Below are 11738 nucleotides of genomic sequence, written 5' to 3' on the forward strand. Positions count from 1 at the left end.
TTCTGCCAGCGTCTGCGGTAGGCTTTTGTTGTTAATTAGGTACCTTTGGAATCATTACCCTTTGGGTGTCTATAGGATATCAGGAAAGCGTGACATTGGGCAGGTAGGTTATTCAGGTCTCAAAGGTCCATGCATCATAAATCAGTAAGCACTTATCAAATGCCTACTTTTCTATCAGTTCCTTGAAGGCAGGGATCATGTATTTTTTCACTCCTCCCATTTATGGATCACAGATTATATGTACATATCAAGTTCAGTGGCGTGTCTTCAAAACTTTAAAAGCCGGATGAGAAAATCCCAAATTGCAAACAGATTAGTTTACAATGGTTTCGCTTTTCATCGTATAGTTTTCTATAGAAATAGGTGTGTTTCCTTAGAAATAACTAAACAAATATACATGATAATAAAAGCATATTAGAACTCATAAGCGAAGATGGGAAGTCCACTTGGGAAGCTGTGAGAAGAGCTGGAGACAAGGACACTGTCACTGGACAGAGAGAAGGCATGCTCTGCAGAACGATGCAGCGGGTGAAATACGTTAAATGTGGAGATGGCTTCGTTGTGAGCACTGAGGACAACGAGGGGCCTGAGTAAAAGAAAAGCCCCGGTTTGTGGCAGGAGCATCTAAGAGAGTGGCAGGGGCATTCCACAAGCTAAAGAGGCACAGGGAGATCATAAGCTTAGTGTGTCCATTAGTCTTCCGGGTGTCAGAATGACCTTGGAACAGAAGGTAACCTAGAGGGGAAAAAACAACGCTGTAACAGAAGACTTCTCCCATCTCCCACTGCAGATAAAACTACAGGGAGTTTCCATTTGTTTGGGACCCAGAAAATAGCTTTCTCACCACACCATAGATATTCTAAAGATTCTTCTAAAAAGCCCTGGCTGGCATAGCTCAGTGGATTGAACTCGGGCTGTGAACCAAAGTGTCGCAGGTTCGATTCCCAGTCAGGGCACATGCCTGGGTTGCAGGCCACGACCCCCAGCAACCACACATTGATGTTTTTTTTTCTCTCTCTCTCTCTCTATCTCCCTCCCTTCGCTCTCTAAAAATAAATAAATAAATAAATTGTTAAAAAAAGATTCTTCTAACACATAAATAACATTTCTTCACTACATGCAATTTGTCACCAGAGGAAAAAAGGTACCAAAGAAAATGGAATCATCTATAATTATGTCACCTACAGGAAATCACTGTGAATCAATGTTCACATTTTAGAGCTTGCCCTAATGAACTTCATTAAATACATAAATAAAAATATGCCACCATCCAGGGCACATCTGTATATTACGTAATTCAGTACTGCATAAGGAGTAACCTTCCATGTCATAACAATTTCTTATATTATCATAATAGTTGGATAATATTTCCATTTAAAGCATGTATCATATTTACTTAACATTTCATATATAGCTTTAAGTGAAAAAGCAAGAGTATTTTAGTTTATCAGTCTTAGTCTGACTTTCTGATCATTTCTGCGTTCATGGATTGGAGTACCCTTTGAATGGGTATGATCCTGTTCGAGTCTTTTGGCTCCTCAAAGCAGTCAGGCTCTTAACAGGTGTAGCATGTGCCAAGCAGTGACTCATGACTGGGAACTATACACAGTGCTGGGGATATGGCAGTAAGCAGAAAAAGAACATCCCCTGCTTATGACAAGAGTATTTGCTCCTGGGGAATCAGCTATTTAAGAGTAAAAAAGTCAATAGCAAGCAAGGGCTAAAGAAGAAACTAACAAAGTGTTAAATAGACATAGCAGTGGAAGAGAATGACACTCTCAGAGACAGTGTGAAACAAAGGCCCCAAGAGAAGAGGACCTCAAGGCCATTGCATCATCTAGAGGAGGGCATTTCAGACAAAGGGAACAGCAAGTCAAAGGTAAAAGCACAAGAAAAGACTTGGTCTCACTTGGAAACTGAAAGGAAGCTGGTGTCCCTAGAGTGTGTTTAGCCTGGGGGACATTTCCACCTCAGGATGAGATTTAGGTGTCAGATCACGCAAACTCTGGTGGGCCAGGGCAAGGAGCTTATTTGCTGAACAAAGGGTAGGCAGGAATTGTTTTTCGGTTTGGAGGGAGAGAATCAGAACCTATGCTTTGAAAACTCTCAGCCTGGTTGCTATGCAGAGAATAAAAAAGAAAGTGAGAGTCCTAATGGAGAGGCCAGTGAGGAGACAGCTGCTCTAGTCCCTGTGCCGGACGGTGGCTGGGGAGATCCAGAGAGGTAAACTAACTTGGTATACACTTTGGAGTATATGGAGGATATAAGCTCACGACAGCTAACTATTGAATAGTTGAGGAAAAGGGGGCAGGAGGTGATTGAAGACATTTTCTAAACTGTGTGCGTGAGAAAATGGGTGGATGCTGGACAGTATGGTACTCTATTATACAGGTGGGGGGGAGGCGGTGGCAGCAAGAAACCTGTTTTAGACACATTGCCTCTCAGACAGCACGTTGGGATATCAAAGACACAAATGGCACTGGAGAAGGGAGTGAGAGTGTGGAGCAGCGGGAAATACACACTTGGGAATGTCAGGAGGAATAAAGAGTCAAGGGAGAGGTTGTTACAGACAGCAAGTGGCAGCATGTCCGTATACTGGCGGGAATAATCCAGGAGAGAGAGAGAAAGAAAACAATGAAAGCATGGGATACAGAGATTACTGAAAAAGAAAGTCCTGAGAGAACTCTGGGAGACAGGGGTGTCCAACTTTTTGGCATCTCTGGGCCACACTGGAAGAAGAAGAGTTGTCTTGGGCCACACCTTTAAATATACCAACAAAACACTAACAAAAACTGATGAACAAACAAAAAGGCTTTAAGTAAACGTACAATTTTGTGCATAGCCATGCTGGGCTGCATGTGGCCCGTGGGCCGCAGGCTGGACACATGTCTCAGAGGTATTCCAACTACGGCAGGTGGAAGTTGGGGATTCGTTTACTGGCCCACAGCACTCACTGGTTGAGGGGTGATGTGGGGCAGCATGGATTCCCCAGCATTTCCAGTCTGCTCTGGACTTGGGATAAAATGATTCTGGCGAGCAGAGAAAGCCACGGGCAAAGGCTCCTAAATGCTTGCAGTCAGAGGCCACTGAGTGGCACATACGGGAGTGGTGGGGACCAGAGGTACGTGGGGCACCACGAGGGTTTTCGGCTCTGCCCTGATCGACGTTTTCTCCATTTCTGAGCCTTTAACACAGAGAAAAACTGAAAACAAGAACAACTCCGATGGATAATGAATAGGAATGAAGAGACAAGAAAGCGTGAGCCATAGCTTGTGCCTCCCATACAGACAGACATCTGGACTGGGGACTTCGATCCAGTTAACCTCCCTGGGTCTCAGTGACCTAACCTGTAGAATAGTGGGAGCAAAGGGAAAAATGCAGGGCTTCTTTACAATTCTTTTCAATTATTTTAAGGTATTGGTAGGGGAATTCCCCTTTGTCTTCCCTCACTAGATATATCAGAGCATTTCAAGCGGTAAATAGCTGCCATCTGCCACTTTACCTTGTTACATTGTATCTCCTGAGTATCTACTTTTCACTGGCCAGGGTTCAAAGCATTTTATGTCTAACCACTATAGCACTGATGTGAGGAAGTGAACATGATTCCCATTATAGGTGAAGATTCTGGTTCTGAGAGGTGATATGATTTCCCTGAACTCAGATCCTTCTGACTTAAACCCTCGTTTCTTATACTGCTGGACAGTGAGACGGTGACGACTATCTCTGCAATGAAAAGGAATGAAGAAGCTACATCATACTCTTCACTCGGCAAACGAGGCGGCTGCTGATGCTGACCTGAGAGAGCAGCATGAGGCTGTGGGAGTCCGTCCTCCAAATTCGGCCCATCACTCCAGGTTCGCTTTCCCCTTTGGGTTCGTGAGCAGCATTGCAGAGAGGGCATGAGGGTTCTGGAGGATACCCACTAACTTGAAGTGTTTAAGTTCACACAATCCCTTGTTATTGGTAACTTCCTGTTAGGGTGAAGCAAGTAATGGGCCGTCGCAATAAAGATGGCAGTAGCGACTTCACCACGGCAACGACGACGCCAATCGTCTACTGGGGCAATGACAGAATTTGGTTCCGGCCCGCGAGTTTGACGTCACTTCCGTTCCCGGTTCGGTGGCGTGCGCGCTGGTTTTCCTGCTGGAGCTGTGAATGGACCCGGCGCGGTGAGTGGACTCGGAGCAGAGTGTTGCGGAGCGAATCCGGAGGAATATGAGGCCACGAATATGGAAAGGGGAGGCGGGGAGCCCGCGGCTGTTGTCGCAGTCGTGACTGAGCCTCGGTTTACCCAGCGATACAGGGACTATCTCGAGAAGGAGAAACTCTTGGACAGACAGCACCGCGTGGAAAAGATGCCCGATGGCACCGTGGCGCTACCCGTGCGGGGAGAGGCGCTCCCTGAGCAGCACCTGCAGGAGCTGAGGACTCGTGTGGCTCCAGGCAGCACCTGTACGCTAACGCAGCTCGTGGATCCTGTTCCTTCCAAGAAGGCCCAGGCTTGTTCACCTGCCCAAAGGCTGTGTCTTGAGGTGAGTCGCTGGGTGGAGGCCCGAGGAGTGACGTGGTCGGCTGAGTTGGAGGCTGATTTGCCTCGATCTTGGCAACGGCACGGTAACCTCTTGTTGCTGAGTGAGGACTGTTTCCAAGCCAAGCAGTGGAAAAGTCTGGAACCAGAACTCTGGGAGATTGTTGCCTCGGCACTTGGTGTCCAGCGTTTGGCCAAACGGAGACGGGTATTACCGGATGGCACTCGAACTCCAGCAGTGACACTGCTGCTGGGCGACGATGGCTGGGTCGAGCATGTGGATAATGGGATCCGATATAAGTTTGACGTAACCCAGTGCATGTTCTCCTTCGGAAACATCAGCGAGAAGCTTCGCGTGGCATCGCTGCCCTGTGCTGGACAAGTGCTCGTGGATCTCTATGCAGGGATTGGTTATTTTACGTTGCCCTTCCTAGTTCATGCTGGTGCTGCCTTCGTCCATGCCTGTGAGTGGAACCCCCATGCTGTAGTTGCTCTGAGAAGTAACCTTGAGATTAATGGAGTAGCAGATCGGTGCCAAATACACTTTGGGGACAATAGAAAATTGAAGCTCTCAAACGTTGCAGACCGGGTGTACCTGGGGCTGATTCCCAGCTCTGAAGAAGGCTGGCCCACTGCCTGCCAAGTGCTACGAAAGGACACTGGGGGCGTTTTGCATATCCACCAAAATGTGGAATCTTTCCCAGGGAAGAATCTCCGGCCTCCTGGAAGCAGTGAAATGGGGAAGGAGCACTGGCCTTATCCTCAGCAAATTATCCCCAACCAGTGGGAACATGAAGCTCCCAGGGATCCCAGGAGAAAAGTGCCGTCAGCAGCCATCAAACCAGAATGGCACAGATGGGCAGAATCTGCAGAAACTCGCATCGTCGCTCTTCTTCAGCAGGTGCACGGGAAACCGTGGAAGACACGAGTCTTGCACATCCAGCCAGTGAAATCCTACGCTCCCCACGTGGATCACATAGTCCTGGATCTGGAGTGCCGCCCCTGTCCTCTGGTTGGCTAGAGAAGGTAGATTCTGAGATGCGAGGATCTAGGAGCAAGTGACCCGTAGTTCCTCAGCTCAGGCCGGGTTCTCACCCCTCTTGTCCCTGGGTAATCTGTTTTAACATTTTGTGGCCCTGAAAGCAGGCTCTAGATCAATCCAAACCACTTCATTTGTCTTCCATTGATCACACTGAGAATGAGCTACATATCTGGGAGAAGCAACGTGGCTGACTCACTGAAACGAGGCTCGTCTGCACAATCGGTGAATCCGAATTCTGACCTGTTCTGTCTGACCTTGGGTACATGGTTTCAATACTCTTTTGGCCTTGGATTTTCTTATTTGCATACGAAGGTTTCTTTGAACTGCCTCACATGGCTTTTTTTTTTTTAACAAGTAGTTGTACATAGAGCATTGGTTATTTCAGCGTGAACGGCATTGCTCTTTCCAAAATCACTCTGGTTACAATATGGGAAATTGACTGGAGGGTGGCCGGGATGGAGGTAGACCAGTGAGAAGGTTCCCATGGTTGTCCAGGTGACGGTGGCCTGGACTAGGGTGGTGGCATTGGGAGGTGGATGGACTTGAGAAATAAATCGATGGGACTAAGCAATGGAGTCCACATCAAGGCATTAAAATGGTGCTGCTTTGTTATTTTATCAATGACAAAATATGGAGGGAAGGGAACAAAAATTACCCTAGTGTATTAACTCTTTTCTTCTACTTTGGCATTCCTAAATGTTTGGGGTTTTTTGGGGGGAGGGTGCATCTCTTAAATATTGGATTTATTGTGGTAGAAAAAGGGATAAAATGACTTATATTGCAGAGAAACTAGATTTTCAGTCTTAAGCTTATGCATTAGCTGCCAAGTGCTAGTTATTTTAAAAGTTCACATTAAAACCTCAGATTTTTAAAGGCTTCAGGCTCCCTTTTCATCTCCCTCCCTGGCCAACAACATCAAGACCAGCCAGAGGAGCTGCAGGCCACATGAGATGTTCTGTAGAGTTTCTCAAGCCTCGCCTTATTTTATGTCTGTCTGCCATCACCACTGTTTACCCTTCAAATGACTAATTGTAGAGAATCACTACTCTGTTTACCTTTGGGATAACTAATTGTAGAGAATTGCTTCTCAGAGCTTTATTCCGGTGCACTTTGAAGCCCTCTGGGCTTGTTTGCCTGACAGAGGAAATACAGAGAAGTGTGTGGCTTTATCGGGACTGTGATGGTACCGAGCATGTGGCTGGCTGGGGTTGGGCTGGGCTGCTTGCCCTTCTTGAAGCAGTGGCGCTAAAGACAGGATTGGTGTTGTGTGTGTTATTCCACAAATACTAAGTGTCTACTATACACCTGAGCCTTAGGAAATATATTCATTAGACACTGTTCCTGCCTCTGCAGAGCTCACGCCCCAGCAGCAGAAATAACACAAATACTCAGAGAATCGGAGTACAATGAAATAAGTGCCAGTGAGTGATAGCATGTTGTAGGAGTGCAAAGGTGGGGAAGAAAAGTTCTGAGAAATGAATGGTGAAGTCTTTAGAGAGGTAGCGTTTAAAATCTGAGTAAAATTTTAATGAGTGGAGTCAGGGTGAAAACAGATTCTAGTTGAAGAGAATAACAGGTGCAGAAGTTCGCACCTCAGAGAATGTTGGCAACATTGCCAGTAGGACCAGTTTGGACCAGAGGAAGCAGTGAGAGATGTGCTGAAGGTGGGGGCCGTTGTTAGGATTAAAGAGGAGTAAGTGTCTCAGACACGGCAAGCCCCCAGGAAGTGTTAGCTATCGTGGGATCCCATCACAAAAGTAGCCTTTCTGTGTTTGCCTTAACCATCTCCCCTGGTGCGTACTGAGTTTGCTCTCACGTGTGTGCCTACGGCTTTCTTGCCTCAAAGTAAAGATGCCGAGCTGGGGCCTGAGCCAGTGTGGGGAGGAAGGCAGGGGCAAACAATGAGGAAGATGAGCCACAGAGCCATAGGTCCAGGGGCTGAGGAGTTACCTTCTTGCCTTTAACTATGGATGGGCAGCATGTGAAGGAATTCATTCAACCTGATGTATGTATCAGCCCTGAGTGTTCACGGTGAAAGAAGATTGACATGGCTCTGAAATCTGGGGGAGCCAGTGATCTGCTTAAATGCCAAGATGCCTTCTTCACAGTAAAGAACTAATTCTTGCATCTTACTCATTTTATTAATATCCTGCCACCAAAGAAACACAGTAAGCACTGTAGGCTTTGTGGAAATTTACAGTTTGGGAATACTGCTCTGGCTCTGTACTGGGTGACAGGTTTCAGTGGGATCCAGAGCATGTAAAACTCTGTAGCAGGTGCAGCACGCACTGTAATTAGTCTTGTTGGATGGGCCATTCATTCCAGGAGATTCTTTGGGGCAGTAGGATCTGCGATAAGCAGAATAGCCACGAGAGTTAAGCTCCAATAGGAGAATCACAAGGTAGACTCCTAGGGCTCTGTAGCAAGGCCAGGTCATCTGCAGCAGAGAACACGTCACTTGAAAATGGCTCCTCGCATGCTCATGGGCCTTGAGGGAACTGAGCATCCCGTAAAGCATCAGATGACCCTGAAGCCACATGTCCAGTATGGGCAGGGTTTTGTCAGACCCGCCAGGTCGGTCCATCATAAGATGGAAGTGGTGTGTCGGGAATTGATGGCAGTCAGGGCCAGAGGAGACGAACAGGTGCGCAGCCAGGTGGCCCAGACTCCCAGGTCACACTTACCGCCCCTGCACCAACGTCCTTTCCTCGGCTCACAATTTTGGCCGCTTGAGAAGCTCTTCTGTCTGACTGAAAGAGGACAAAAAAAGCCAGAGCTAAGTTCGCTGATTGATTTTGTTGGAATATGGATTCAAAACAAAAATCTGCTGTTGCAGGGATAACCATATACCCTCTAAATCAATAGCCATTATATAGTTCATGCCCCTTATAGATAGAAGAGAGAGGTCTGGGAATGAAAGGGCCGATGAAAATGTTGACAGAAATCCAAACTAGTTTTTACACATCCTATTGTCGAAAGCTTTTTTTTTTTTCTCTTTAGAGCCACTAAAAGGTGTTTGAATCGTTAAAGCCGAATGAACAGATTGTTATTTTTGACCACAGGTCATTTGTGTATATGACGTGTGTTGTGTGTGCCTGTCCACTCACACACCCATACTGTTCTGGGTACACTCAATGTAAATCTGTACCCGAGTTGTGCAACATGCAAATCAATGTGGAAACCAAATATTACATTCAGTGAGTTGTAGTTATTTCTTTGAAAACTTATCTTCTATTTTAAAAATCCCTAAGCATCTAAAAGCTACCTCACTGATATAAATTTAATTTTAAAGTAGTATTTTAAAATACTTGCAGCGTCTTAGTCAAACCTTCATTTTATGGATGGTGACAGTAAGATGTAGAAAGTTTAGTATGCGTGCTGCCGAAGGGCGTGCGAGGTGTAGAAAGTCCAAAGAGACTTGAAGTCACAGGTGAGAAGAATAAGAATGACTATGCCAGCACTCCTGAGAGTTCTTGGCCCAAGATGGACTTTAGTTGAAATTAGAAATTCTTATACTAATAAAATTTGTGCATCAGACTGAGATAGGAAACTGTTAGAACTTTAATAAGAACTGAAGCATTTGCTCATGTTCAAAAGCTTTTTATTTAGTATTTAGTACATCTAACTTTTTAAGTAAAAATTGGAGTAAAGCCCATAAACTTTTATTTTCCGTTTTGTATGATCATAATATAAACTTATATCTTGTCTCCTTACCATACTCCTCTTTTAGATTAGTCCTTGTGGACCCCTTTCTCCATAATGGCCTCTCTTTTTGCTTTAAATTGCAATTAGGGTGAATAACAGGTAGCTTGAGCAGTTAATTCACATCTCTGAGGTTACCCTGTAAGCCTTCATAGTTTTAAGCCTTCATTTTACCAAGTTGGCTTTCCTTTGGGAATTTTGTCAAAATCACAAGGTTATTCCCCAGATGTGCAGTTTAGGAAGATTAAGCCAGCAGAAGTAAACAGACAAAATTAGAAAAATGGTGATCATAATGATATTGCAATAACCAGGCAAGCTACAGTAGGATCTTGGGTCAGGATACTGCCAGTGACAATAGTAAGGAAACTGGTACAAGAGACTGTCAAGAAAAAAGAGGTTAGATTTGAATGCAGCTTGGCTATGGTTGAAAAAAGGAAGGAGTCAGAGATGCCTGAAATTGTAAGCTCTGGGTAGCCTTGAGTTCAAATCCTGTGTTTGACTCTTAAGTAGCTTTGGGCTTAGTGGCCACCTAACTTTTTGATCTTGATAACTAATCTAAGCCTCAGTCTTCTCCTTTCTAAGAAATAATAATACCTGTCAAGCCCTGGCCCATGTCTCTTAATTGGTTGGAATGTCTTCCTGTAAACCAAAAGGTCGTGGGTTCAGTTCTGGCCAGAGCACATGCCTGGGTTGGAGGGGTTTGGTCCCCAGTCCCCGCACATGTGGGAGGCAACCCATCGATGTTTTTCTCTCATCTGTGTTTCTCTTTCCATCCTTCTTCTCTTCCTAAAATCAAAATAAGCATGTCTTCAGGTGAGGATAAAAAAATAAGTAAAACCTATCAACATGAGGCTGATAGAAAAATTTGAATAAAATGTAAAACCCTTACCACAGTGCCTAGTGTATCGCAAGCACAGATGGCAGTCCCTATTAGTGGGGATGACAATAGAAGGTGGAAACCGTGAGACTGGAGTAAGTTTGGGTGGGGGTTCAATCATTCTACCACACCTACCAACATCCAGAGAAAGGGGTCTTGGAGTTTTATAATCCTCCTCCCTTATGGAGAGTACTTAACTTCTAGAGGATAATCACCCATCCAGAGCCTTTACACAAAGTGGATTGCAGAGCACAGTTGGGCTAGGAACACAAGTGAGCCAGGTTCTTGCTTACTATTTTATCCCCTTAATCTGAGGTGGCAAGGTCTAGAAATGCAGACTCAGACCTAATGTACATTTTTATTTGCTGGTGAAGGAAGAGAAAGGTAAGGATGGCCAGATTAGTATATTGATTATATGGGTGGGCAAGAAAGGAGGGGGAAACTTTTCCTTTACCATCCTAGGTTCCAGGGCTGAGCCCCTGGTAATTAAACTGACAAGAGAGAGATTAACAAGGGAAAACAGTTTCACTAAGTCATGCGGTCCAGAAACACAGGGTTAGATAGACTCACTGATGATTAACTGAAACGGGTGGCTACCACCTGGGGCTTACATAGCATTTTAAGAAAGAGCGATACATTTGTAAAGAAGTGACAAGACAAAGGAAAAGGGATTTAGGCTTCTAGAAGGTAAATAAATGTATAGGGGAAACCAGTGGAAGATGATTAAGGTTATAGTGGGTGATTCAGAATATGAGTTACAGGTGAAGGAAAGGGAGATACCTTTACAGATGCACATTTATGTGCTACTTTTTGGGCAAAAGTGTTTGGAGGGTGGTGGAGGCAAGAAAGCTTTTTTGTGTGTGTTAGGGGAAGAGGCTTAAGCTCCTAATTGCCTTCAGCTCAAAATAATCCTCTGTCAAAGTGGCATACTTTGGGGTGGCATGTTCTGATCCAATTACTAAAAAACATCATAAAAGTCTGGCCTCTTGTGCCTCTGAGGAAAGGGATCCCGTCGGCAAGGTTACCTAAAAGAAGACTAGAAATCAGAGACGGAGGTGGCTTCTTGCCCTGAAGTCACAGCAGCCCTTGACACAGTAAAATGTGGCCGATGAGTGTCCTCGCTTCCGTCCAGTTTGGGAGGAGGTGGTTAGGGTGATGTGCAGAGGGATAAGAGGTATGTTTCTCCTGGTAGCGCCTACAGACAACCACGTCTCCTCGCAGGTCTCTTCCCCGGAATGCCAGCCGTCCGTCAGGCCTGGCTTCCAGTTGCGATGGGCGGTGCCCTTCGGCTTTCCTCCGCTCAAGCACCTTTGAACCCTGTTTACGAGACGTTTAAAGGTCTCCAGTAAAACAAGTTCCCGCCGGTGGCAATAGGCAGCCCCCCGACCGAGGCCACGTCTCCACCCCGAGGCCGAAGGACGAGACTGCCCTAAGGCGCTTGCGCCGCACGGTGGCGCCAAAGTCGCGAAGGCAAGCGGAAACCATGGCGACGCTTGAAACGTTCGCTACGCCGTACGTGATGACGACACGGGGAGCGCCCTAGCTTCAGATTATGACGCGGCAGCGACGCTGTCTCCGCGGTCTCGCGT

At 45.9% G+C, this 11738-nt stretch overlaps 1 protein-coding gene and 1 long non-coding RNA gene across 2 annotated transcripts; one reads left to right on the forward strand and one right to left on the reverse strand.

The window, feature by feature from the left end:
• Positions 1-4120: 4120 nt before the first annotated feature.
• Positions 4121-6371, forward strand: TRMT12 (tRNA methyltransferase 12 homolog). The gene has a single exon (XM_045861198.1). The coding sequence runs from the start codon at positions 4230-4232 to the stop codon at positions 5547-5549; it is 1320 nt and encodes a 439-aa protein (XP_045717154.1). The 5' UTR covers positions 4121-4229; the 3' UTR covers positions 5550-6371.
• Positions 6372-7702: 1331 nt separating this feature from the next.
• Positions 7703-11303, reverse strand: LOC123833084. Its single transcript, XR_006788167.1, has 3 exons — positions 11175-11303; positions 9867-10058; positions 7703-8320 (listed from the first exon to the last, which is right to left on the reverse strand). It is a non-coding gene; the product is annotated as an uncharacterized LOC123833084 (long non-coding RNA).
• Between the last annotated feature and the right edge of the window lie 435 nt (positions 11304-11738).

The sequence above is a fragment of the Phyllostomus hastatus genome, unplaced genomic scaffold, assembly GCF_019186645.2.
Source record: "Phyllostomus hastatus isolate PE091 unplaced genomic scaffold, TTU_PhHast_1.1 phas_scaffold_21, whole genome shotgun sequence".
Lineage (NCBI taxonomy): Eukaryota > Metazoa > Chordata > Mammalia > Chiroptera > Phyllostomidae > Phyllostomus > Phyllostomus hastatus.